The 27,902-nt window shown below is 47.1% G+C and overlaps 1 protein-coding gene across 3 annotated transcripts; it reads left to right on the plus strand.

The window, feature by feature from the left end:
- On the plus strand, positions 1 to 25,205 carry OIT3 (oncoprotein induced transcript 3). Of its 3 annotated transcripts, none has more exons than XM_050976492.1 (9): positions 1 to 145; positions 8,809 to 9,183; positions 9,565 to 9,675; positions 12,442 to 12,564; positions 14,382 to 14,504; positions 18,500 to 18,660; positions 19,150 to 19,565; positions 23,135 to 23,234; positions 24,556 to 25,205. In XM_050976492.1, the coding sequence occupies exons 2-9, from the start codon at positions 8,940 to 8,942 to the stop codon at positions 24,742 to 24,744; spliced, it is 1,467 nt and encodes a 488-aa protein (XP_050832449.1). In that variant the 5' UTR covers positions 1 to 145; positions 8,809 to 8,939; the 3' UTR covers positions 24,745 to 25,205. The 3 variants fall into 3 exon arrangements, with proteins under 3 accessions (XP_050832449.1, XP_050832450.1, XP_018779437.1); XM_050976493.1 differs by having other exon boundaries at positions 23 to 139; XM_018923892.3 differs by lacking the exon at positions 1 to 145 and adding an exon at positions 200 to 5,129.
- The last annotated feature ends 2,697 nt before the right edge of the window (positions 25,206 to 27,902 follow it).

Genomic DNA, 27,902 nt, shown 5'->3' on the forward strand with positions numbered 1-27,902 from the left:
TGTGTCTTCCTGACTGACCTTACCTCACTGAGGCCGTGGTGGTGCAGATAATAGCTTTCCTGAAGAAGCCTGGATGGAGATGTGGCTGCCAGGCCTGGCTGCCTAACACAGGGATCTCAGGAGCAGTTGAGGTGGTGAGGTAGAGGTAGAGATATTTGGTCTAGAAAGTTCTTCCTTTGTTTGGCCAGCATAGTAGCAGGATAAGAATATATATGGGCAGTAATGCCCAGCAACCCAAAAGAGGTACCTGTGGTGTCAGTGTGTTTCTATATGCACTCAAGTGCTGTTTGGGAGAAAAACTGGAGTGTCAGACTTCAGTTCCTTTCTTTCAGGGCCCTTGAGTGGTTTGTTTTGTCATGGTGACATGTGATTTGTTCCTTACCTTTGGGAATCAGCAGAGTGTGTGCTTTGTCCTGACTTTATGGATTATTAGGATGAAATGTTTGGTGCAGGTTTCCATCGTGCCTGTGGCCTGCTTAAAAAAATTACCATCCATGATTAGCTAGTTTTTGAAAAAGCCAACTCTTGTGGTTTTCAAAGCTGGAGGGGAAGGGCTGGAAGCTGTTTGTTGTCACCTACCTTTAATCACTGCTGACAGGCCTCCTTCCTCCAAGCAGCCCTTAGTCTGCTGCTGTCTCCAGGTGAGCTGCTGCCACCCTTAGGTAAATTGTTTGGCTCAGTTGCATAAGAATTCTTCCATTTTGGCATCCAGGAGAGCAGGAGACTTGGTGGCATCTTAGCACCACCATCTCTGTTTTGAAAACAAGAAGATACTGTTACAAAACTGTTCCTGCTCATGAATTAATGTTGTTCTAGAGATAGTGTAGGTTACAAAAGTAAGGAGAGTGGCTACACTTGTGCCCTGAAATCCACAATCCTCCCACTCCAGTCTCAGTGCCTTGGAATGCTAACACTGAAGGGAAGGGCAGGGCTTGTTTGCTCTCCTGATCCCTTATCTCTGCATCAGCACACACTCTTGCAGCAGCATTTCCCCTTTGGGAGCCAGGCAGGTGATAGGGTCCTGTCCCCCTGGCAGCACTTGCAGAGCAGGCAGTGCTGCCTGAATGTTAATGTGCCACTGCATTCCTCAGCCCTGCTGAAGGAGAAGCAGCAGGAGCATTGCAGTGCTCAGGTGCTGCTTTTTCTACTGATTTTGTCATGATTTTGATTAACCTCTTCTGTGAGGGAGCTTTCAAATAAATGTGTGGAAGGGGTTTTTTTACAGCTTTAGGTTAAATGTAGTGTTGTCTTGAGGGTCTGTGTTTTTTGTATAGAAAGCCCAAAACTTTCAGTATCTAGGGTTTTAACATATGACCAGTTCAAAGTTTCCTGGAGAACAGCATTGAGTTCCCTTTGCCATACCTGTGAGGCTCTGCCTTGCAGGCCCCTCCAGGGAAGCAGTTCATGGCTCCTCTTTCCTGAAGAGCAAAAACTAAACCCTTTTTCTTTCCCCCTGTAACCCTTCCTGCCTGGCAGGCAGCAATGATGATCACCTTGCTGCAAGTTCTTATGCTTCCATGTTGGCTTTAAGAGGGTTTGCATGATGCTCTGAAGCTGCTGTTGGCTGTCAGACCATGGCACTGAGCCAGCCATGTGAAGCTGGCCAAGCTGCCCTGTCTTTGAGCCAGTGGACCAATTTCTTTGTCCCCTGGGGTTTCTGTGTCTGTGGAGTTATAAAAGGCAGCTTCTTTCCTCTGTGCCCCATGTGCTTCATTTTCACAGAGGAAGGAGATTTTTATATCTTAAGTATTCTCCTACTTATCCCAAGAGATGCTAATTATTCCTTTTAAAAAACCCATCAGGCTTATTTTCTTTACTGGCATTTAAAAGAATGAAAAGTAAAATCCAGCAATGAAAATTTGACTTGCAGTGTACCTAAGCCCTGAAGCAGGGGAGAACTGCTCTTAGGCTCTGCTGCTGTGGCTCTGAGGGCTCTTAAAAGATGACTTCTCTTTCTGCCCCTGACTAGTTTTGCAGTTGTTGGTGTGCTGTCTATGCCCTAATTCCTCCATCTGAAAATGGAGGAGCATGGAAAATGTGCTGGGTTTGTTGGGCCTGTGGAAAAACACTCTCAAACACCGAGTTGTTCATCACAGTGCTCCACTAAGGGAAAGGAAATAACTGCTACTCCTGTCTAGGAGTGATGTTAATGGGCTCTCAGTGTTGTACTTGTGTGGAGTTTGCTCACATTTCCCTCAGCTTGTGCTCCCTCCCTGATCTCCACAGCCCTTCCCACTGGCTTGAGTGCTGGAACAAGTTGTTTACAGCAACAAGGCCTATCTCCAAGTCCTTGACTTCAGTGCAATCCATCTCAGCTGCCTGTCATGGCTTATTGTGAGCATGCATCCTCCAGTCAATCCCACACAGGGGAGCCTGTCCTGTGTGCCAGGCTCTCCTCCCTCCCTGCAGCAGGAAGTGCTGATTAGCTCTTCCTCCTGCTCCTTCTGGGCAGGTTGCAGGCTCCTGCACCCAGAGCTGTGTGTCACACACCTCCCAGGCATTGCTATGTCCTGAGAGATGGCTCTGACAAAACCCAGACCACCTCAGCAAATGCCAAAGCATTTTTATTCACGAGTCCATTGCAAACTGTATGAGGCTTTCCAGCCCAGCCAATGCTTTGAGTTCTTTGTGTGAGATCTCTCTTCCATTAGAAGGGTGGTTGCCATCTGCAAAATGAGCATTTTTCTTGTGTTAAGAACAGATATGCACAGGCTTTGTAGCAGGTTTAGAAAATTCCTCTTAGGTACTAAAATAAAATCCCTGCCCTCTATTTTAATTTTGCCTTCCTTCTTCATATCTTTTAAACAGTACTGGTGGCTTCTTTTAAAATATTCTGACTTGAAGCTGATTCTTTTTGAGTTGTTGGGTGCATCAGTCTTTGGGGTGCAAATGTGGAGGTCAGGAACAACATATTTGCTGGAGAGTGCACGTCCTACAGAATGCCCTATTGGAACTGTGTCTCTCCCACAGCATCTCCTTGCAGGGAGGTTTTTTTCTTTGGATTTTTTCCCTCCATTTATCCTCTCAGGACTGTTACAGCTCCCTGAGGCATAGGTTGTTTGTGGGGGAATTGGAGCTATGAGTATCACCCAAATTAACTTTCAAAGAGAAGCTGCTGATAGAAGAGTTGCCTCTGGTGCTTCTTCCCAGAAATGTTTAGAGGTAGTCTGGCTGTCCTCTCCTTGAGACCACTTCCTTCAATTAGATGGTGTGGTGATTTGGGATAGTGTCTTCTCTGGGAATGCTGGGGCATCTCCTGCTTTAATCCACTTTTGAGAGCTTGATAGGGCCTCTAGGTGACACCTTTGAGGTTCCAATTTGCCATGCTGCAGTTCATTTCTCTGTGTTAAATGTCAGCTGTCAGTCACCTCCATGTGCCTGTCAAAACCTTGTTATAGCAGGCTCATCTAGCAGCTACAAACAAAAGCAGCTGATGAGGGATGGTTCAGGGAGCTGTACACACCTGTGACACAAACAAGGCATTCCATTCAGACTTGTCAGTTTGATTTACCTGGCATCATAAGTTGGAACCAGCCTCTCAATGAAAGTGGCAAAACAGAAATTCCAGTGGCTTGCTGTATTATTCTCTGTTCAACTTTAGTTTCTCTTCTGGGAATTCACATAGTCACCTCCTGAGGATTATCTGCCTTGATAGCTTTGTGTAGTGAATCTGTTCTCTTTTCCTGTTGTTGGAAAAACCTTTCTGGTACTGCACGGCTGTCAGCACAATAGATCCACAATAATTTTATTTTTTTTTTCCTTATGGGAGCAATAGCAATAATTTATTTGGAGTTTTTTTGTTGTTCCTTAGAATCATTCACCACTGAAAGAAACTCCTGTGCTGGGGTGGAGTAGAGCAGCACATTGCACTTCACTCCCAGGAGCACACCCCAACAGAGAGAAGCCACTGAGAGTTTTCTGTAATGTACAGTCCCTGCAAGGCAGACAAGCACCCAACTCCCTGTGTTGTGCAAATTCATCATGTAAATAATGGAGCCACTTCTTTCCTGCTGGGATTTGAAGCTTGGTGTCATTTCTTAGGCCAGCCTGCTGCAGAAATGCAGGATGCCAAGGGAATGGGGGAATTCCCACACTTGCCTGATTGTGTGATTACTGTAGGCTCAGCTGCACTCATTGCTGATGGAGAGCTCTTGGGGTGGGGTGAGAGGGAAGAACTCTTTCTGGATTTGCTGTAGTTAAGAACACATTTCAGTGTGCTGCATCTAGAGCTTGTGGCTGTCACCTGTGACTCAACCCAGTTTGGTTTGAGCTAGTCTGGAGAGGTTCTTAGATACTCAGTTTTGCACTAAAATTTGACTCCATAACATTGGGATTGGTTTATTTTTTTCAAGACAAGAGATTTGTAAGAGCACTGCAGCAAGGTGTCTTTACTTGCCTTGTTTGATAATCTTGCTGCAGTGGTCAGGTTGTGTGACCAGGAGTGGCAAGGGCCTCTGTGTAGCCTAGGAACAGCTCATTTCCCTATGGGACACCAGTCTTTCAGTTTGACTGATGTTCCCATTGTAGCTCTGCTCCAGGCACTCCTCTGCAATCTGTGCTCGGAAGGATCAGTGCTGCTCCTTTGGCCACTATTTCCTGCAGTTAAGGCTCCTTAGCTGTGTTTTCTGCCTGGAGGGAGCCATGGAGTGGGACCTTTGGAAGGAGCACAGATAACAAGCACCCATCTGTTCTTTTCCATCCCTTCGGGATGTCCGGGTGTCCCTGGTTAGAATTCTTCTCTGGATAAGATAGTGGAGGTGTCACTGTGGGGCAGTCAGGGCAGAAAACAATAGCAGGTCAAGTCCAAAACACAAGATTGATCAGTGAGTGCATCCCTGCTGTCAGTCAGGGGCAGAGCTGCTCTGGGGGAGGTCAAGGCTGGAGGTGTAGCCCACGTCCCTTCAGCTTCTTCCTCTGATAAACTTCCAGGAGAGCAATCACACTTGCTCTGCTGGAAGCCTGGAGTCAGAAGCTCCACTGAGAGGAAGGCTGCAAGAGCCAAAGCCTGTACAAGGACTTTGAAGCCTCTGTCCCTTGAATGGTGGCTCTTCCTTGGCTCAGTGGGATGTTCCAGTACTTGTTTCTCTGTATTTGCTTTGTTGTTCAGCTCCAGCCAGTGTCTTCGATGGGTGAGTAAAGAGGCATTGCCTTATTTCTGTTTGCCATCTCTAAGGTTCACGGTGAGCCTTGGTATTCTTAGGTGAAAGACTGGAAGGTGGGAGAAATATCCCTTTTGTTTGAAAGTGATGTGAAATTCCTTCCAGTTGGGAAGATCCTTCTGTTACAGTGTGAAGTCTCCCATACTGGGAGAATCTCTATTGCCAAGACATTGTGGGATTTTCCTCTCCCTTGGAGGACAGACTCTATGAGTAGACATTGTGCTACCTATTCACCTGCTTCCTTGACAAATCTGAACTGAATTTAGTGCCATAATGTAGTGCTGCTCCCTTTATTGCTTAGTTGTGCTGGAGCAGAGACCTCCAGTTACCCAATGCACCCAGGATTAATCTCTGCAGGATGGGGCAATCACCAGTGCTTGCTGGAGCCTGATTTGTCACCTGATTTGTCACTCAGTCTAGCTGCTACCATGTCAGTCAGAGAACTAATGATAGCATCAAGCTTACAAATGGAAAAGCTTTGCTTTGTAGCTAGTGCTTGTCAGCCTCAATCGCTCTGGCCACGCAAGAAGCATTGAGGAGGAAAAGAACTGAGCCAAGAAAAATGAAAAGTAGTGAGCTGGAGATAGTTATTCATCTTGTGCAAACCCCCAAGCTTGTTGTTTGGGGAGAAGAGGGGAGAGTCTGATCAGTCCCTTCTCTATTTTTGTGGCATTTTTTTCCTTAAAAACTCAATTTAATTAATTGAAATGAAAAAACTGTGCTGCCAAAGACTGCTTGGTGTCTGCAGGGAGGCTGGTGTGGGACAGCACTGGCAGTCCAATGGTGGCTGTGAGGATGTGCAGTGTTCCAGAGAGCACTGTCTGCTTTTTCTGCTTGTTTGCTTCCACCTCACTTCTGCCAGAAGCTCTCAAGGGAATGAAAGAAGTGAGGGAATGCTACCTCAGTTCCCCTGATGTGCCTTGTTCCAGCTCTCTCTGAGTTGCTGCATGTTCATCTCACTAAATTTTGCCTTTAAATTACCTCCTGGATGTTTAGGAGACAATGTAATCTCCCTAGCTGAGCGTTCCCAGACTCTGTTTCCAAATGATATTTCATAATTACATGAAAGCTAATGAGAGTGTTGGTATTTTTAGTGCTGCCCAGCTGGGAAGCTGACAGGGCATTCCCACTTCACCTCACTTGGCTTTTAACAGCACGAAAACCTTCTCATCTCAGTCAGTGACTCACCCTAAGGCCACACCAAATCCTCCCGTGGAAACCAAGGGAATGACACTGAGGGAAGCCCAGAGGAAGCTCTGTTCTACCTTTTCCTTTTGGGACAAGTCAAACCAGCTTTTGGAGGATGGGATTTACAGCACTGCTGCTGCTGTCTGTGGGTAAGGGCAGGCAAGCAGAGAGGGAGGTGAAAAGGAGAGCTCAGGAGGGAATGCCTGGTGAATCCCATCAGAGATTCCCTGCTGCATTCCCCTCTCTGCTGCTCAGGAGAACCAGGCTGGTTGTGGTGGCAGTGAATCAGCTCCTCTGCATGTCTTTGAATCGTGGCACTGGAGATTGCTCCATAACCCAGATCCACGCTCCCTGTGCCAGCCCTGCAGCACTCCTGACTCTGGGAGCTGCTCCTGCCTTTTATGCTGGATTTGAGACCAAGCAGAATGTATCTGTGGCTGAGGAAGGTGTGAGAGATGTTATATTTGTGAGATATTTTTACAAGGTAGCACATCTGTGGGACAGATATTTACAGAGGACACAGCTAGGTAAGAGAGACTTGAAGTCTATTCTCTGAAGCAGTTGTACTTTAAAGTCAGTGAAGCAAATCAAAATAATGAACCAGGATAATTTTATTTCTAATAGAAAGAGCATAGTATTCCTCCCTCACCCAAACTCCATCACACTATGGTCAAAACAGCACAGCTTTAGAACTTGAAAAGAAATGTGCTGTGGAAGGTTGAGGCTGTTGCAGTCCAAGATGCATTTTGTGAGAGTGATTGGTTTTATTAGCCTAATTTTAGGAAATGGTAATCAATTTTCCTTACTCAGGGCAGTTTTAGCATTCCTTTTGCTTAATGGGGAATTGCTTGTCATGGATAAGTTGTGCTTAATCAGGTATTAAATGTAAGGCAAAATGGAACCTCTGGACTTCCAGCAAGGAAGCTGCCAAATGAGGGTTAATTAGAAAGAGATTGAAAATTTAATGAACACTTTAATTCTTCATTTATGTTCTCCCTATGGTACTCTCCTATTTTAATTATTTGCAGAAGGTTCAGAAAGGCCTCTGGAAAGGGACACACTCCTTGAGCACTGCCAGGAAGTCCATGTGTTCATGTCTTGCCCCCACAAACACTCACTTCACTTCACTCAAAAGCAGCTGATCTGTGCAGAACAGGGGGGTTTATGGGCTTGCAAGGAACAGCTGTGTAGAGGGTTTAACATGTTGCTCCCCAGAAGGTACCAATTCAGACCTTCACACCCTCTAGATTGTAAGATAATGATTAAAAAGGTTTGGCAGCTCAGCTGTGAGGGCTGACACTGGCTCTGGGTGGGTTTTAAAAGAGGCTGCATAAGCTGTTTGAGATACAGACCTTTGTTTCAAGGCTGGGAGAGTTACCAGTGACTTCAGGAGGGGCTTGCAGGTGCTCAGTTAGTCTTGACCAGAGGATTGTTGTGCTAGGCTAGATCCCAGGGTATATTTCCTATGGCAAAATCATTACCTGGACCTCAGATTTGCTTGTTATCTTGTTTCTTTTCCCCCATCAGCTCAACAGCAACTCAGACTGTTGCATAATGTTTTAAGAGTTCTGTTAATTTACTTGTTCCTCCAAGACCTTTAAGGCAAGCTGTCAGGATTTTCCACAAGGCAATGGGTTTGCCAGCATCACCTTTTCTCCCCAGGGGTGAGAACAGATCACAAGGGTTCTTTTAAGTCAGGGATAGAGGAAAAAACCCACTTTTGTAATTATCCGTTGTTGTAGTGTGGTTTTATACCTTGTAATAGTTTTGGTTTTGTATCCCAGTAGTTTTCCCAAATGGTTTACCCCAGATTGTACCCCTTCCCTTTACCTGTGTAATCCCTTTCCTTTGCTGAGATCATCCCCAAATCCCCACCCTGGCTCTCTGTCAATCACTCAGCATCCCATCCCCTCCATCTAGAATTTTTGGTCCAGGATGTTGAGATGTAGCCAGCGGATCAACCCCCTCAGTGTTTCTCCATACACTGTCCTAAATGTCCATTCTCCAGTATCCATCCCTTAGGGTCACTTACTGGTTAGTAAAATGTTACCTACTTTAGGTTTCTACCTCCCTTTAAATGTAACCTTGGCACCTCTCCCGGGGCTCTCAGCAGGAGGCCCCCTGAGGTGTAGGTGCTTCTCAGAGCTCCTAGAATAAGCCTTGGATTAACCCCTGCTAAGAGTCAACCCCTTCATCTTCTGCTGTTGTTCCAGCATCTCCACTGCTGCAGGCGATCAGCCTGGCTGCCTTCTGTCCTTCTGTACCCCTGGGATCAGCCTGGCTGCCTTCTGTCCTTCTGTACCCCTGGGATCAGCCTGGCTGCGTCTGTACCCCTGGTGCACAGGCGGTCTCAGGGCTGCCTGGGGTTCCCTCAGTGGCACTCAGAGAGACCAGAACAATCCATCAACAGCTCCATTTGATATCTACCAGCTGTGTTGATATCTGTCTCTGTGTGTCCCAGCCCTGGACCCCTGCTCCGCCTACATCAGCCTGAACGAGCCCTGGCGGAACACGGAGCACCGCATCAACAGCTCGCACGGGCAGCCCACGTGCGACAGCGGCATCGACGGCGAGTGGTACCGCTTCACAGGCATGGCCGGCGACGCCATGCCCACCTTCTGCATCCCCGAGAACCACTGTGGCACCCACGCTCCCCTCTGGATGAACGGCAGCCACCCGCGCCCGGCCGACGGCATCGTGCGGCGCCAGGCCTGCGCCAGCTTCGGCGGCAACTGCTGCCTCTGGAACGCCAGCATCGAGGTCAAGGCCTGCCCTGGGGGGTACTACGTGTACCACCTCAGCAAGCCCAGCGTCTGCTTCCATGCCTACTGCGGGCGTAAGTCCCCTCTCTGAGCCCCCCTTGGTTGCCAGGAGGCTGCCTGGCTTCTCCAGGTGGTGGCCTGTCACATTCCAGCAGTTTTACCTGCTTTGTTCCTCTAGCGGGATTTTTCCACAGCTGACTTGGCCTCAGTGATTTAATGCTCCCTGTGGGCCTCGTGGCTTGTCTTGGCGCGCTACCAAAGTCAGAATTTGCATCTCTGCCTTGCAGTAATTAAACTCGATTGTTTCTCAGCAGCTTCAGCAGGTCAGCTTTCCCAGTGTGGGCTAGATCTGTGACTGAGGGGCTGCACACAGGGTGGGAAGCTGAAGGGACAAATCCTGTGCTTTCCTTCCATGCTCAGGGCTTTGTGCTGACCTTGTTCTTGTCGTGCCCTAGATTTTTATGACATCTGTGATGTGGTGGATTGCCAGGACTCCTGCCTGGACACCGGTGACTGCACGTGTTCCCCGGGTACGACACTCGGACCTGATGGCCAGACATGCCTTGGTAAGGGTGGAAATAAGCTGTGCCACTTGCTGATGCTTTTCTTCTCTTTGTTTCATTACTCACATCTCAATCCCTTGCCTTCCAAGCACTATAAAAAATGACATATCCTGAGAGGAGTTTTCCCCTTTGCTGCCTAGAACCAGGACTATGGTTCTGTAAATGGTTCCAAGATATGACATCCCATGACTGCATTCATTCTGGTGCCCCTGGAGCTCCATGTTTGTGAGGCTGGATTTGCTTTCTGCATGGTTCAGCTGCTGAAGGCAGTAACAGAATCTCTTTGCAAGATCATGGTGCAGGATTCCGTGGTGTCACTGTGGTACTCAGGAAGGGCTGTGCAGTCTGGCATTAGAGATTTCCTCTCACACGCTCTGTTGAATATCTCTCCTCCAAAAAAAAAAAAAAAAAAAAAATTGCTGGCTGCTGCAGGGCTGCACACTAAACTCCATCATACTTCCTGCCCTTTTGGGACATTGTCCAGGGCCTGGGGCTTGAGGAGACCCAAAGAACTGTAGGTCCCACCACAGCTGCAGTGGTTTTCGGCAGCATGGCAAGGGATAAAGTACTCAGGGAGCTGGCACTTGGTGGCAGAGAACAGCATGGCCAGGGGGGAGGTGAGAGCAGAGTGGGGATTGTGGGCTTTGGAGATTTGTGGGGGAATCCCCATGAAGCTCTGAGTAGAACTCTGTGGTTGTGTGTGTGGTGCTGGGGGAGAGCACCTGGACTGAGAGGTCGGGAAAATGATGGGACAAATCAAGGGTCTGGGAAGGGGTGGCTGTTGGGGACCTGCAGAACCATGCTGATGGATAGGGAGAGGAGGGCGGAAAGGGTGTTTGGGGGAGGAGGAATCTCATCTGTCACTTGATTTGGTGGTGAAGCTGAAAGCAGGGTTGGTCAAGGAGGCTGTGTGGCAGGTCAGTGTGCTCCATAGGGGCTACACCTGACAAAGCAGGCGTGGGTGGTTTCTTTCTTCACACACCTCATGTCTGTGAGCATCAAGACAGGGCCCACAGCCATTCCAGTGTGTGGAAGGAGCAGCCTGGTCCTGCTGCAGAGTTACACTTGCTCTCAGTAATTCTGGGGAAGGCTTTTGCTTAACCATCTCCACTTGTCTGCAGCCAAGTGGCTGGCTGAGCTCTCTCAGATAATTAAAAGCATTTATTGGCTGCTTCTGTCTAAGCCTTCCAGTCACAGAAGTGCCCTTGATGAGCACTAGCACTCAGTGAATGTTTGGCAGGCTCAGAGGAAAGGAGGCACGCAGGAGTCCTGAGCCTGTCTGTGTGTGCTACAGCTGCTTTCCTTCCCCCACGAGCAGGATTTCTGCACTGCTGCTTCTCCTTGAGATTCCCAGGTGGCACAGCACCACTGCTCACACTGCTTCACCTACCTGCAGCCTCTCTTGTGTGTCTCCATGATCTTTCTAATAACTTTCTGTTGTGCTGAGTAATTGTGCAATCATACCACCAAAAGCAACTGTGCCCTCCTTATAGAGAAACCAAATAAATCCCTGTCTGTCTTTCCTAAACAGAGAATGTGCTTCCTTTCCCAGCTCCCCCAAAGAGGGGGACTGAAGCTGCTGCAGTAATGCAGCAGAGCAGCTGCCCCATCCCTGGTTGTGTCCAAGGCCAGGCTGGGAGCAGCCTGGGATAGTGACAAGGGATGGAACAAGATGAGCTTTAAGGTCTCTTCCAACCCAGACCATTCTGTGAAGGCTGAGCAGCTCTGTGCTTCTCCTCAGTACATTAGATGCTTTAAATCCCAGAGCAGAGCAGCTGATCCTGAGTTACATTTTTATTTAGGGGTTAAATAAGGTCTTAGACTTCCTGCCATGCATCCACCAGCTCGGTGCATTGCCTTTGACTTCTTCAAGGCCTGGATCCATGTTCTACTAAGCCATGGTTAAAATCAGCTCAGCACTGTCCCAATCCAGTCTCAAGACATCCAGCCTGGATCCCAGAAGTGCTGCTTGTCACCAGTGGGGAAGAGCAGGGACAGAGATCAGTGGGTGCTGTAGAACTTGGAAGGACCAGTCAGGGAATTTCTGGGCCCAGCCCTTGACCAAGACAATCTCCAGGCCCTTCTAACAACATCTCCATGCCTTTGCCAGTAGCCCTTTCCCTCTTCACCTTCTGTTTTTAAGCAGCTTTAGGATTATTTTTAGAAGGGAAAGTGTGGAGCCTGTCACGTGTGTGAAAAGCAGAGTCTGTGGGAGTCTCCTGGACCTGCTTCCTGCCTCCCAAAGCAAGGCACCAGCCAAAATGGCTAAAAATACTCAATTCACATTGCTTGTGGAAGGAGACACCACCAGCAGCTGCTAGCTATGGGTTCTGTGCATGTGTGGGACCACAGATACCTGAGAGAGCTCATCTCTGACCTGTCAAAATGGTGCTTTTCTTTTCTCTTGGTTTTAAGCTTCTGACACCTAATAAATGCCAGCATCTAAGCTGCTCTGATGAAACCCCATGTGAACCTTAATTGATAACCTCAGCATCCTGGCCTGCCTAAGAGAAATCATTTATTTTGTGGCTCAGCAAGAGCAATGTCTGTTGTTTGATTTGCTTTTTGCACACAGAGATTAAATCAGGTTGAGGAATTAGAATCTCAGAGAACAAAGTACCTTTAAAAAAAATTAAAAAAGAGAGAGCCACTTTAGCCTTTAATAGGAGGAGTTTTCAGAGCTTTACCAAGATATTCAAAAGCTACTGTCAGTGTTACTACTTGTAGTGGGATTATTCATTCCATTCCAGAGCTGGTTTTTTTTTCCAGATGAAAATGAGTGTGAGCAGAACAATGGGGGCTGCAGCGAGTTCTGTGTTAACCTGAAGAATTCCTTCCGCTGCGAGTGCGGGGTCGGGCGCACGCTGGGGAGTGATGGCAAAACCTGTGAAGGTGAGGCTTCAGCTGCCACAGGCTGCTGCAAACTCTGTAAATCATTCCCTTGCAGCACTGGCTCTCTCTTGGCTCCTTGCACCTGGGATTAAATGTCACTGATATCACCTCTGTGCTTGCTAGAGGGGTTGATACTAAAATATCCTTCTAAGCAAGCAGAGAGAAATCTCCTTGTTGTTCTCTTGCCTTGTCCATTTCTGTTAGGATTTGCTTGTGTTTATCTCCTTGGGGATAGGCAGCAGTGGATCTGGAAGATTGGTTGTCCAGGCAGAACTTGTTGCTGGAGTTGTTGGTATTTGATATCTGGAGATTTGAACCTCTGGAGACTTGTGGGGTAGAGTTTTGTGGGGGCAGATTTAGCAGCACTGGGTTTTGGCAGCTCACATTAGGTATGGGGTAATGCCATGACATTAGACTAGAGCATGAGGATCACTTTAGCCTCCCAGGATAGAGACTGAGGAGAGGGGGTGCCAATCTACAGACAAGTTAAATTTGGGATTAGGGCAGCGTTTTGATCTTTGGTGTCTGTGGGCTCTGCTGCTCTGTGCAGCTGCCACAGTTCCTTCACAGTGGTGGCACAGCCAGGTTAAAAACCCTTGATCAGTTTAGATTGGTGGCTTAAAGACCAAATTGTGGGCCTGATGTGTTGTCACTAACAATGTACAAACATCCCTGAGCAGAAATAGGCAAACCCAGCAGAAACTGATGTGTGCCTGATGGTTTCTGTGGTGAGCTGTGGAAAAGCACTGTGCCCCCTCACAGCAAAGCTGCTGTGTAGTGTTCACAACCACTGTGGGGCCTCAGACAAGAAAAACAACTACAGGGGTGCCTCACTTTTCAGCTACCCAAAAGAGCTAAATCTGAGCTCTGCTGGTACATCACTCATCCAGGCAGTGACACTTTCCTGGGAAATGCTGCTGTGCAGAGTGCTCCTTAAGTTACTTGTCAAGCTGTGTGGGGCCAGAAATGGTCTGTGGGCTCTGTCCCTGCCACATCCAGCTCTGAGCTGCTGGGGCATCACATAAATGAGCTGTGCAATTTTTATTCCCGAGTGCTGCACTCTTCTGACAGGGCTGGAATAGTCTGTTTGGAGTCTCATTTGTTTCTGCCATTCCCCAAGCTGGCTTTTAGGGCCTTTGATATATCATTTAATTTCCCTTCTGTACAAAGGATGGTTCCTTTCTCGAGTTTAACACTGCTACTGGGGATTTTTACAATCTTGTTAGTGAGTTTTATTTCTGAAGATATAGCCTCAGCTTTGTGAGCTGGTAGAGAATGGGATGTGAGGTGTGAGCCACCTCACAGCTTGTTGCTAAAAAGAACAATGCAGGAGATTCAGCTTGATTCCATGAGCTTGTGAGGCTCAGTAGGGTTTAATTTATCTCAAAATTTACATTATGATGCTTTACCCATTGCTTTGACTCATATGGAGTTTGGGCTGTTATTTTCCATGCATTATATAGGATTGAGGGTGGGATTTCCATTCTTTACATTTCAGTGAAAACCACAGAGTGATTTCTGATGGCAGGCTTGGGGAGAAGTATTTTATATTTATGATTTGCTTATGTCATGTTCTGTTATTTTATTGAGAACAGTAGTACTCATCTAGCATATTCATCCCAAAGGGTTAAAACAATCAAGCAGTTAAGGTTATTTGAAAGAAAAAAATAATTATGCTAAAGTACAATTAAAAAAGGGGTTTACACCTCATTTTCTGGGAGACAAACTGTTGCCTTTGAGCTGTATTGTTCAGACTGTTGGTTGGTCAGGGGTCTGTTGGGGGCTGCAGGATGTGCTGATTTTCCTTTCTTTCCCAGAAATTGAAGGCTGTCACAATAACAATGGAGGCTGCAGCCATACCTGCATTGAAGTGGAAGGCAGCTACCAGTGTGAATGCCCCAGGGGACTTGTTCTGGCAGAAGACAACCACACTTGCCAGGGTAGGTCAACAAAATCTCCCCAGCAGCCTCTGTCCCCCAAGAGAATGTCTGAAGGAACTTTTCTTCTTGTTTTTGCTGTCTTCTCTTAGTCTGTCCTTCCAAGTTGGGTTAATGGAGCTTTGTTACTAATAACAGACCATCCAAAGGTGAGAGCCTGAAGATGTTGCTCTTCTCTCCAGGCAGAACAGCCACAGGGCCCAGCCTGAGTGCACCTTGCATCACATTAATTGTAGGGCAGTGTTCCCTTACAACTAATACTGCTCAACATGCTGTTTGGAGTTTGTTTCCACAAAGAGGTCAGGACTGCTGGGGTACAGTCCTTGAGCTTTTATTGCAGCATCAGCCTCATTACATGGTTGAGACAATAGAAAGATGGCAAAAGCTCATGTACAGCCAGCAGCAGCCAAAGATTTCTTTGTTAAAGAGCATTTTAAAAACTTTCTTTTAGCATATTGCTAGTTTACAGACAATTGTTCTAGCCAATTACTAAAAGCACATGTACAGCTGCTTCACACAAAGTCTGCTTTCTATTAGCAATACACAATAATTCATTATGAAGCTTAAAACCTCCTTAAAGTCCTAAGGTAGCCAAGCCTAAAACTCAAGCTATTGTTTAATGTACTTGCTTGCTATACCATTGTAACCTCCTCTACTTCCAGCCTTGGCAGCTGCAGCCAGTTCTCTGTTCTTTCTGTTTCTTAGGCCTGCTCTTCCAGCTTTCTGGAAATCTTCTTACCTCTACTATTTCCCACAAACATCTCCCATTATACTGCTCTGTGCACACCCCTGACAAATTCATGCTGTTGGAGCTGACATTTTCCATGCTTCAAAGTTCAGACTCTCAGCTGAAGTGGTCCAGTCCCTTCCAAGAACAGGGTTAAAGAGAGAGGCATATTTTTTTCCAAGTATGCCATTCCAGTAAGCGTTCCTGTGCCTTGAAGCAGGGCACTAGCTTTGATATTAGGTGCTCCTGCTGCCCCTTGGAAAAGTGCCCAGGACAGCATCCAAAAATTGACTGTTGATTCTGCTGTGTAGAGGCCAGGGCAGCATTATCCTTGGAGAACCTTCCATCTGAACTTTCCACAGGGAGCCTTCATGCTGAGTCACTTGTGCCTATGGCATGCCCATGGAATAAACAAGCTCTCTGTTTTTTTTGCAAAGATTTCTTTTGCAAATCCATCCAGGCTATCAGCAGTCTGGTGTGGCCTGGTGTGCTCAGAGAACCTCCTGCAGTCTGATGTGCCACAGAGTGCCCAGACATCAGTGGGAGGGACAGACTCAGGCTTCATGGTGGCCAAAAGGACAGTATGCCTCAGAGAGGAAGTTGGAATGGTTCTGCTTGATGGATTGTCTGCTTTTTAAGCTTTTTAAAAATGCAGGGCTCCCAAGGGTGAGCATTGCCCACTTGGGATCCAGCAGTGCTGGTGGGGAGGTGGAGGTGGGGGTTTCCAAGAGCTGTGATCACACTCACTGACTGAAGGTCTGATTGATGGATACAGACCAGAACAGAGTGATGGTTTTCAGTTCTGGGCCCTGAGACAGCCCCAGCAGGGCTGGAAGTCCCGGATTTCCCAGCCAGGGTTTCTGCTGCTGATGAGGCTGCTACTGAGAGCAGCAGCATTGCTGGGAGCCAGGCTGGGGCTCAGCATACAGCATCTCATAAAGTGAAATTGCCTGTTCTTTTGCATTCATCAGTTTATGTCCCCATGCTGTGGCCTGCAATTCTGAGCAGATATGGAACTGTACCACACAATTTTTTGTGACACCTAATCAGGTTTATATTGGTTCAATTAACAGTACAGGGTAGGCACAGTAGCCTGAAGCAATTGGATCTGCAGCCTCTCCACCCTCCTCTGCACTGTCTCCATGTTCAGAACAAACATTAATAATCTTCCACAGAAATCACAGTCTACAGGCTGCAATTTTTCCATAAAGATACCAGCCAGCAAAATACTTGAAATTTTGCAGACCATCCTAGAATTTTGCAGCCCATCCTATTCCTGAAGAGTAGGCATGAAATGCTCTTCTCCCCCATCCCCTGCCTGAATTTTTGTGCAGGTAAGCAGGGTTTGTGTTTGTAGCAGTGGGTCAGGGCTCCCCAGCACCAGAGAGCCTGTTCTGCTGAGCACTCTGTGCAGGGAGATAACCACTGCTCCAAGCAGCAGCACTTTGAAAGGCCAAGGAAGGAGCCAGAGGCTGGAATATGGTGCCAATAACAACAGCAGGCAGAGAAATGAGCGTTGGACTCGCCACAGAAGCTTCCTCCCAGCAGCAGGTGCTCAGAGGCATTGGTGCAAAACAGAGCTTAAAGTGGAAATGAGGAGCCTTTCCCAGTTCTCACAGGTGCTCTGAGAGGTATGAGGTGAAGAACTAAAATGTTTGACTGGCACACTGTGTCCAGGTGGTGGAGGGCCCACAGCTCCTCCAGCTCTGAAGCACAGGGAAAATGCAATCTTTTCTTTCTTCCACTTTATACTAGTCAAAGTCATGTAGAGACAGAGAGATCCTGAACTAAATCAGTCCTGAACTTCGGAGAATTGCAGTTGGGATCCAAATCTCTTGTCCTGAATGTCACCTTTATAAAAGCAGCACATTTTCTTTTTTATCAAGGTAGTGCTAGAACAGTGAGTCCTTAAATCCAGACTGAGCCAATCAGTTCTCCAAAGAATGTTCCTCTCTGTCTGCATTGTGCTGTGTTCTCCCAGTCCCTTTGTCTGCTCCTGAGCTGTGCCATTTGACATGCTCAGTTATTCCCACTTGCCTTCTGCTGCCAGTGGAGGGAAGGTTAAGGTAATTTTTAGTTCTTTAAGCTTCTGTTCTAGCCCAGCAGTGTCATTATGGGAACATATTGCTTTGGGCACTCTGCATACATTTTAGCATTTCCCTTTGAAATTATCATCTTCTAATCAAAAATCCTTCCTGAAGGTGCTCAGAGGCTGTTGCAAATACCTGAGCTGGGACAGGGAAATTTTTAAAGGGGGTTGAAATGCCTGTTTTAGCAGTGTGCCTAATTTCAAATATCCAGAATCTTAAATTATGTAATTAATGATTGAAATTAAGGGAAGGCAGGTCACAGGAATGTCAAGGACTAGGACTGCAATTAATTTTGGCAAAAATCTCGGGAAACTGGTATATTTGCAAAAAGATTTTGTTGTGGGGTTTTAAAATATAATAAATGTAAATCCTGAAAAATGTTTGGTTTTTCTGGCTGAAACCAGAATATATGCCACCAGTATGTTTGTCCTGTCTCCAACTGAACTGAATAATCCCAAGGAATATATATACAGCAACTACTTTTTTATTGAAGATTATTCTCTCTTCTTTTCTTTTTTATTTTGTCCAAGGTCTGTTTTCTCCTGCTTCTTATGTAATGAAATTTTAATTTAAAAAATTCACACGGAGGCCTGTATTAAAATGTATAGGTTGGAAGGAGGTGGAATGAGTGAGCTAATTGGGTTTGTTTGTCAGAGCTGGGTTTATTGCTTATAAAAATATTATTATGGCATTTTGAGGTACTTCCATTTCAGCTTGGTATCTATATGGAATTACTCTGCCTTGTTTCAGCGTGTTCTGGGTTTGATGCAAAATCTGATTAAGGGTCTTAAAAAATGGCTTTGCCTGGGGCATCGTGAATTTGATACCCATATCTGGCAAAGGCTCTTCCCAGGACATCACAGTGCAAGAGATAGCAACCAAATCTGAGTGTTAAGTGAAGCTGGAAAGCACAGCTGAGTTTCTGCTGCAAGTGCAGTGATTCTCTTCATTGTTTTCTGAGGCATTGCTGTGGCTGGACAATCTGGGGCAGTGGCAGCTCTGGTTTGTCTTGTGTAGGTGGGAATGCAAGGTTGGGTAGTTAGGTTACTGTGGTAGGATCATAATCATAAATGCTGTCTATGATTACCCTTTTATTCCCCCAATTATATCTGGTATAGCCCTTCTCCATCTCACTGGTAGGTTTGTAGTGCAGACTGTTATTCTGGGGACTTCTCTTGCAGTTCCAGTGCTGTGCAAGTCCAGCTCTATTGAGGTGAGCATCCCAAAGGACCTGGTTGGAGGCCTGGACCTTTCCCTCATCAACACTTCGTGCAAAGGCGTGTCCAACGGCACTCATGTCAACATCCATTTCTCCCTGAAGTCCTGTGGAACTGTTGTAGATGTATGTATACCTACTGCCCAGCCTCTGGGATCTGGGGATTTGGCTGTGGCTTACTTGGGGAACAAAGCTGATTGAGCTGCACCCTCAGAGCTGCCATGCAGCTGCCCTCAGAGTGGACCTGGGATGGCATTCCACAGTCAGAGAGATTGTTCCATCCCCCCTCCAGCAGGGAGTGTCTGACAGCATGGATGCTGCTTTCTGCTCACCTCCTTCTTCACAAGGGTAGAAAGTACAAGTGCCCTCACTCTTCATCCTCTTGCTAAGACAGATTCTGGTCTCCTGATGATGTTTGAACTGGCAGCTGGTCAGTGGCTCACCTTAGCAGAGGGGTAGCAGAAGTGTGGTGCATGGCAGCTGCCAGGTCCTTAGTAGGTCTGTGAGGATCACTCTGGTTGTGGGGTATGAATTCCCAAGCTGGCCCTTCAGTGGCTCTTTGGAGAGTCAGCCCAGAGAGGCCTTTCTCAGTGATCTCCCCTTCCTTTGCTGCAGGTAATCAATGACAAAATCATTGCCACCAACCTGGTGACCGGCTTGCCCAAGCAGACCCCGGGGAGCAACGGGGACATCATTGTGCGCACCAGCAAGCTGCTGATCCCGGTGACCTGCGAGTTCCCGCGCCGCTACACCATCTCCGAGGGCTACGTGCCCAACCTCAAGAACTCTCCCTTGGAGATCATGAGCCGCAACCAGGGCATCTTCCCCTTCACCCTGGAGATCTTCAAGGACAAGGACTTTGATGAGCCTTACAGGGGTGACCTTCCCACCCTCAAGCTAAGGGACTCACTGTACTTTGGGATTGAGCCCCTGGTGCACGTCAGTGGACTGGAGACGCTGGTGGAGAGCTGCTTTGCCACTCCCACCTCCAAAATTGATGAGATCCTGAAGTACTACCTGATTCAAGATGGGTGAGTTCACTGTTCCCTCTCTTGCTGGCAATTTAGAGGGAATTGGCAGTGGGGCTGAGTTGTCTGTATGATGCAGGAACCACTATCCCCCTCTCCACAGCAGCCTGTCTGTCCTGGTCACAGCAATCACCAGCAGCCATCAAGCTGAAACCACCTGTCCCATCAAAAGGAATTGGGAGAAACAGTGGGAGGCAGTGAGACAGGTTCCTCTGAGTGCAGCCTTTACAGCATGTGTTTCCCTGTCACTAGCCTTGTGGATAATTGAGTTGGCTCCTGTAGAAAAGATTCTCTTTCCTGATACCCTCTCTCTGCCAGCCTCAGAGTGCCAAGCCAATGTGCAGAACCCCCATGGCCGTGTGCTGCTGCCAGGCAGCTGCTGCAGCAACTGGAGCAAGTTTCTTAATTTTCTCATAATGGCCTTATTACAGCACAAGCCAGAAGAGCCCATTGCTACTCCTGGTAGGAGCTGCAGGAGAATCCCTTGCTTTGCTCTCCCTGATGCCTGTCAGTGCAATAAACTTAGGGTCTGTCAGTTTGGCTGTAATTTTTTGAGGTATTTGGAATAAGTGATCATTCCAGGATATGCTAAAAAAAAAATTTGTGCACATCTGTGGGTTTGCTGTTGTAGTGGTTTTTGCACCAGAGGTTTGGGGAGCCTTGCTGTGGGCTCTGCTGTGGCTCCTGAGATGATCCCTCTTTTCAGATACTTCTTTGGGTGCTGAAATGACTGGCATGCTACAGCACTGCTGTGGAGTGTTTGCATCCAGCTGCTTAACCAGAGAGCTCTGAGGAAATATCATAGTTGTGAGGCAGTCTGCTGTCCTCTAGGGAGGGAAATCTAGCCAAAAGAATATCTAAGACATACCCAAGAGTTGTAGCCTGAGAGTCAAGGGACTGTGCTTGTGTAAATCCTGTATGTTGCCTGCCAGACCATTTAATGATGACAACAATCATGTCCTCAGCTGCCAGACTAAATCATCCACTGTTACAGCTGCTGCTGGCAAGTCCTGTGTGGTTGTCTTGTAGCAAAAACGTCCTGCAATGTAAAGTACCCACAAATACTGTTTTAATTTCCTTCTGACAGAGGATTCAGCATTAGCCTGCTCTCCCTCCATCCTAGGCTGCAGTCCTTCTATGCCCAGCATTTCTGGGCTTTGTGAGGAGATCTGTAATGGAAAAATTGATTTTATCAGCTCCCTGGCTTGGCTGTTCCCATGGACCCTTCACAGAGTCAAGGCCTCAAACATTCATTCGTTTCTCCCCATGAGTGAAAATGAGGGGATTCAAAACAGCAGCCAAAACCTGAGCTGGATAGAGAAAGGAGGAGGGCAGGAAATGTCATCTCTTGAATTCACCCCAGCACTGGTTGGAGGATTTATGGCACCAGCAGTCCCTTGGTACCTGCAGAGGGCATTAAAACTTCACTGAAGGGAAGAGTGCTCCACTCTGCAGCCATCACTGCAGGCCCCAGTGATACAAAATTAAATTAGCTGAATGCTCTGCTAAGTTGTCCCTGCTCCAAACACTTCTGTAATAACTCAGTTTCCTTCTAGAAATCCAGCTCAAAAGCCCATGGCAATAAAAGTGGGATTTTTGTATCAGTTTATCTAGGATCAGACCTGCAAGAGTTAACTGCATAATCCAAAGGGAAACACTGTTTATATTGGAGGGGATATACCTTGGACTGAGGAATGGGAAAATTCCCCTCTGCTGCTCTCTCCTCTGTTAATTCCCTGCCTCTGAGAACAAAGTGGAACAAAGGCAGTGACCGATGGCACAGCTGATAAACGCTGGAGCTCCCTGGGGCATCTGGAGCCAGGTCATGTCACTGCTGAGGTCAGGAGCTGTGCTCCAGCAGGGCACTGGGTGGTTAAGGTAGTTCCATTGTAAAGCCCATCTCCTTATGCCTCAGGCTGCACTGTTTGCTAGGCTGAGGTGGATGTTTCACTGTGCAAGCCTTCCTTTCAGCCTTGCAACCCTGAATAACAGGGTCAGAGCACAGCTCCCACGGCACTGCCACTCTGCTCCCCAAACCTAGGCACATTATGCACAGGGGTAGGGTGGTTTTCCCCATGTCCTGACCAGGCCCACCCCTTTTCCTTCCATATCTGTCTCTTCTCACCTCTCCAAAGTGGGCAGCAGGGTCTCTGGGAGGTTTCCTAGCACAGTGGGATATGGTCTGGCCCCACAAATGCAAAAGGAGTTGCCCTTGTGACTCATGAGGTTTCCGTGCTGGTTTTGTCTATGTATCTCTTGATTCCTTTGTGGTGTTCTTCCACTTTCCCTCTCCCTAGCCCCAAACCAGTAGGTTTCCTTCCTCCAGTGTGGAGAACCTTTGGAGAGCCTGGGATTTAGGAGTCAGTTTGAGGCAGTGTCCAATAATCATCACAGTTTATGTGCTCACAAATGACAATGGATCTGTGAGTGGACTTCATGGCCCTAGAGCTTGGCCACTCACCTATGAAAAGTCTTTAACTGTCATTCCTTTCGATCAGGTGCCTTGTTTAAAAAGGAATTTTGACAACACAGAGATTTCCAAAGAGCAGTTCTGCCTTCCCTTCAATGGAGGCAGAACTGCTCTTTTACAACTGAACATGTCAAACATCAGCATTGCTGACAATGCCATGCACATTTCTTTTGTAAAGATGGAAGCTGAAGCTTGCTGCAAGAGCAAGGCTTTGAGCTGCACCAGTACCTCTTGCCTCTTCCACCACTGCTTTATTGGGGTATTTTTAAAATATCTTTCAAAGTCCACATTTTTGGAATGAACTTGCTAGAAAGGATGAGCTGCACTGCAATGCAATTCCACAGCAGCATCAGGGCCTCTCAAGATGCCCAAGGCTTTGCAATAATTATCAGTAATTATTGAGCCACCATAACTTTTTGTCTGTCAAACTCTAAATAGGCTGTAATGGTTTATAAATGCACTGCACCTGGAAGGTAGCTTGTTATAAAAGCAGCTTATTTTCTTGCAGTTCTGTGACCTCTTTTACAATCATGCATTGCTGTGTTGAAAAAACTGAAATTATAAATTCTGGTGTAGTGAATTTGAGCTGTTTGACCAAATCGAGCAGGAAGAAAAATGTAAATTATACTAAGCAAAGTAAATCTGGATTTTTGTTTTCATCATCTGTCATATTTTAGTAATGTGGGTGCAGACTGCTTCATTTCAGGCATAATTTATGTGCATATTTATGTGTATACAGTAAGAGCATGGCACATTCTGTAGTGCATAACACTGCAGGCTGTTGCACAGGGAGGTGAAATGAGGACAGACCTGCCTGCAGCTCGCTGGCAGTCCCTCTCTGAGGGGACTGGGCCACGTCCTGCCAGCCCTCTGCTGCTGAGCTGTTCCCTGTCTGGAGATGCTATTAGCAATGCTGCTGTTTTTCCCCATCATTCCCAACTTTTCTCCTGTGGCCAAAGAGGAAGTAGCAGAAATGGTAGCTGAGCCTGAGAGAACCAATCCCTCCTTTTCTTTCTCTGGTTAAGTAGGCTGGAATGTCTTTTCTCTTTCTTTTTTCCATTTCTGGGAAAGCCATTAAAGCCTATCCCTCTGCTCTCCTCAGCTGTGTTTCTGATGAGTCCGTGAAGCAGTACACGTCAAAGGACCATCTTGCCAAGCACTTCCAGGTTCCTGTGTTCAAGTTTGTGGGCAAAGACAACAAGGTAAGCTCAAAACTCAACTCTTAGATATTTCATCAGCTCTGATATGACTGAGGAGCCTCAGCACCAAGTTGGAAAAAGTTATGAAATGGCTGGCCCAAGGCAGGTGCTGCTGTGCCTGTCCCAGCAGTTGCAACTTACAGCCGCCTGACAAAGGTACTTGTCCTTCAGGAGAGATTGTTAAAAACAACTAAAATTAAAATGTGAAGGACAGTTTTGGAACATCAATGCCACAGCAGCCTAAAATTGATGCTTCCAGGGTGGTCTTGGTGGACCCTTGTTTGCTGGGTGAGACAAATATTCTCAGTCACCAGGCACATTTCACAGTGCCCTGTCTTTAAAACAGCACAGTTTTTAGTTTGGGATCTCTTCAGCCTTGTGTCTTCTCAAACTCTTGTGAGTACAGATGCCAGCACTTCAGACAGAAGGCCATTCTGCTTAATTCAGTGTGAAACCAGGCTGTCTCTCTGGTGCAGCAGCTCTGTAGTGGGAAGACAGTGGAAGGATAATGCCCTTTTCCTAATGCAAATAGATTTCCTTTCTGTGTTGGAGGAAATTGGATCTTCCAGTCATTGTTATGCTCAGCCAACACTGCCTGCTCCAAAAGGTAAAAAGCTGCTGCTCCAGCTGCTGGAGAGCCCCAGTAGGGTTAAAAGAGATGAGATCTAAAATTCAGAAATTTTCCTTGGCTTCCTGATTACCCCTGCTGCCTCCAGCCTGCATCCTCCCATCCTGCAGAATGGATTCTGCTTCAAACCTTTGCAAGTCTTTGTGGCTGCTGCTTGCAGGGATCTTGCTTGCTCTCCTGGTCGTTTACAGGGCAGGGAGCAGCAATCCTGTCACTGCCTGTGTTGTGCAAGGAGAAAAGGCAGCTGTCTCCTTGCTCTTTGCATTCTCCCTCTTCCCTCAACTTAGCCTCTCATCACCCTCCTTTTCCCCTTGGTTTCCTGGCTTTCTTTCCTCAGCTCACTTGAAATTCTCTTGCCCGTCTCCATCAGTACTTGCGAGGCTTCACATATTCTTGACACGCAGCTCCTACCAGTCCAAGAGAGCTCTTCCAAGCTGATTCCTGCCATTTTCATCCCTTCATCTGGAGAATCATTTCCCACCTTTTATTCCCTGTCTCCCCACTCTTGCCTCTGAGACCTCAGCCAGGCTCTCTGGACAGGGCACACAAGGAAACAGACGGAGCAGCCGTTCTGGCTGCGGGCAGCGAGGCTGGACACAGCTTGTGTGCCAGGGCCATGCCGTGGCACTGGCTCTGGCAGCAGTGCCAGTGGTCCCCAGGGCTGTGCACTGACCCTGCTGCTTGTCCCCTCCTCAGGAGGTGTTCCTGCACTGCCGCATCCTGGTGTGCGGGGCGCTGGACGAGACCTCGCGCTGCGCCCAGGGCTGCCGGAGACGCGTGCGCAGGTCGGCCGAGCAGCGGGAGGAGCAGCAGGACGAGGAATCTGTTCACGTGGCAAACCACATCCTGACAGGAGGCCCCATCAGGATCGACTTTGAGGACTGACACCCACCCTCTGGAACAGCATCCCTGGCCTTCCTTAGCGCTGCCTTCTCTTGTGGTTGTTTGAGAAACCAGAGGTATTTGTTAAAGCCCCGCTTGAACCTCAGGACTCATTTCCTTAACTCTGTGGTGATTATTTGTCAGTGGTTTGGGCCCACGAGGCAGCCCTTGGAGTGTGACCCAGACTGCAGAGCAGTTTGGTTTTATCTGCATTTCTCCCCAACAATCCTTTAGCTGAAGGGACTCTGTTTCTTTGCAGGCCGGAAGTGTTACCCAACTTTGTCTTTCCCTACATCCACCTACAGGCCCCAGGACTGTTTGTCCTTGACTAAACAAATGTTATTCAAGCCCTTCTTGCATCAGACAGTACAAATAGTATCATAGCTGAGTGTGTTTGCTGTGCAGCTCTGTGAGTGATGCTGAAGATTTCAGGTGACTGTTAATAAAAACATGTATAAAATATATCCCATCATGTGTAAGTTCCTTGGAGCAATGCAGTTGTCATTACAGGCAGCTAAAGCTCAGATCTATCACAGGCACATTTAAATGGGATTTTAAATAGCAAAAGGTATTTAATGAGATTTGATTTTTTATTGGCTTTTGATAATTGCATGAAGTTTTAATAGTGTTTCCTCCTGTATTTAGAGTATCATTATTCTTCTCCCTTTTCTCCCACCATCAAAAATGCCTTTCCTAAGTGCTGTAGCACCGTGATTGTAAGAGAACCACCATTAAACATCTATAAACACCCCCCTCCCATGTGTGCTGCTGCCAAGTGTTTGTCTGGAAGTTGTGATGCATTGCTCTGTTTAGTGAGGCTGTGATTCCAACAGAGGATTAGAGGAATGCACATTAATTATTCATAGCAATCATTGGTGCTGTGGGCAGCTCTCAGGACAGGGCTGTCCCCAGTGAGCCTGGTGACAGGAGACACGGCAGCGTTGTCTGAGTGGCTGTGGCAGGGGACACAATTACTGGTGATGGTGGTGGCATCGTGGTTGTCAGGAATCTTTTTGGGCTGTCAGGCTCCTTCTGAAGAAAATGTAATGGATGTGATCAGCTCAGGCTCCTCTGGGCTGCATTGGGCTGTGTGGTAAAGGATGAGGGTGTGGGGTGGAAGGGAGGAAGCACAGCCAGCAGTGAAGGACAATGTGGGACAGGCAGGGCTGGAGGATGAGGGGAAGGATCTGCTTCCAACGGTGGCAGTGGCTCTGCAGTGCATTCCCAAAATTTCCTACAAGAAGCTCCTCAGTGTGCACCTCTGTCCTGCGTGGTTGGAGGTCTGCTGGAAGCCCCCCAGTCTTCTTCACCTATGTTCTGCTTTGCTTGGAGCAGCCAAATTGTTGCAAAAGCCAAGATTTGCTGCTGCTCTCGAATGGAAGTGGAATCCATTTGAAGGGACCATTTAGAAAGGAGTCACAAATCACCTCAAACATTTCAACCTATTTCACAGATTTATTTGTTCTGGCAAGTGAGATTCCAGTGAGGAATGAACTTTTAATGGCTGAGAGTTTAATATTTTTTTTAAATAGCTTCATGGCTGCTTTTTTAATCTTGGAAATACACGTGTGTGTGTGTGTTAGAGTAAACAAAACTATTTTTATGATGATAAGTAGTTATAAATGGAAAGACACTCTTTGTGTGTTATCCAACCATATGTGAAAGAAAAAGAAAGGAAAAAGGCTTCTCCTAGGATTGCTGTTCTGCTGATTCACATCTGCATTAGGACCACAGGGGCAGTTTCCCACTGTCACTTCTTTGTTCAGGCAGCCTCCGCTAAATATATTTGTTTTGATAAAACAAGAGCTGGGAAATGAAATTAATTATCTGGTGCCTTCTGGAGAATCAACTGGTCCTGTTTGTTTATATAGAAGAGATGTAGGGGGAGTGATGGAGGGAGAAGTTCCTTTCTTGGCTTATTTCAGTTATTGTGCTCATTATTTGGTTCTTCCTGGTGAATTCCTGTGAAGCAGCTTTTCCACTCTGCAGCTGAAAACAATCCTGCCAATGCACAAAGTCAAGAGGAAGCCACGGGATGAGCAAAGCAGTGTCTTTGTGTCTGGAGCAGGGTGGAATTGAAGATGACCCAAGATTCATGCAGCAACCTGGAGAATGCTGTGATCAGCTGCTTCCATGGCTGTACATCACTGGATAGCAGGAGTGGCACAGAGGGGAAGCTGGTTTTAGTTTGGTTGCAGATTTACTGGGTTCATGTGCTGGTTTGCTCCTGCACAGGATTATCTGCTGCTTTGCCAGAGTCACTGACACCACTTGAAGGTTCAAATATTTCCATGCAGAGCTGCTGGTGGGGTTTTTCAGATTAGCACAGTGAAAAATGAATTTATTCAGTAGCTGGCCTGCTTGCAGCAGTCTCTAGGGTTTTGGGATGAATGGTGGTCTGAAAGCAGGGAGAAATGATGATTTATGTTGGTGATGTCTCCAGCACATCAGTGTCTGGGTGCAGAGATTTTGTTCAGAGCCCTTTGATTTCTCCAGTGTATGTCATCACCTGCCAGCAGTTGCTTGGCTTTAATCTGATATCACTTGAACTATAAGATAATTTAAGATATTTGCCATGCAGTCAGCTACTGAACATAGACAATATAGCTATTTTAACTTCTTTTTTTTCATTGAATCATAGGAGTAGGTTCACATTTAAACTGGCTACAAGCACTATTTCACCAACAAAATACAAAGTTTGGGCAGTGTCTGGAATGAGGAATGTTTCCTTCCCATCTCTAGCCAAAAGTAGGTGTTTCTTAGCTGGATAATCAAGGTTGTCTGTCCAGCCTCATGCTCTGACAGAGCAGTGAACCTTGGCAATGCAGAATTCCCTCTCCAGTGGCATTAGCCCAGCTAGGAAAGGCTGTCATTACATCTGAGCAGTGTTGAAGTCCTCTGTGATGGAAAACATCCCAGTACACCCCATGCAGTCGCTTCCATTTTCCTGGTCTGGGTACCAGGGGGCTCTTGCTGTTCCAGCCCACTTGGGGCCAGCTGAACATCTCACTGCTGTTCACTGTAAGGCAAAGATGACTGGCAGGAACAGGAACAGGGCTTAAATAATTTATAGCTCCATGCATACATTTTAAACCCATTTAAACTGGAAGAAAAGCAACCAAGACAGACTCTTTCTACCCTTGTTAAATCACCCTTTTGCA

This window comes from Serinus canaria, chromosome 6 (genome assembly GCF_022539315.1).
Source record: "Serinus canaria isolate serCan28SL12 chromosome 6, serCan2020, whole genome shotgun sequence".
In the NCBI taxonomy this organism is placed as follows: domain Eukaryota; kingdom Metazoa; phylum Chordata; class Aves; order Passeriformes; family Fringillidae; genus Serinus; species Serinus canaria.

Coding starts and splice junctions, on each gene's coding strand:
- OIT3 (XM_018923892.3), top strand. CDS start 5,039: ATGGTGGCTCTTCCTTGGCTCAGTGGGATGTTCCAGTACTTGTTTCTC. Junction 9,184..9,564: donor CTTCCATGCCTACTGCGGGC/GTAAGTCCCCTC, acceptor GTCGTGCCCTAG/ATTTTTATGACATCTGTGAT. Junction 14,505..18,499: donor AGACAACCACACTTGCCAGG/GTAGGTCAACAA, acceptor CTTCTCTTGCAG/TTCCAGTGCTGTGCAAGTCC.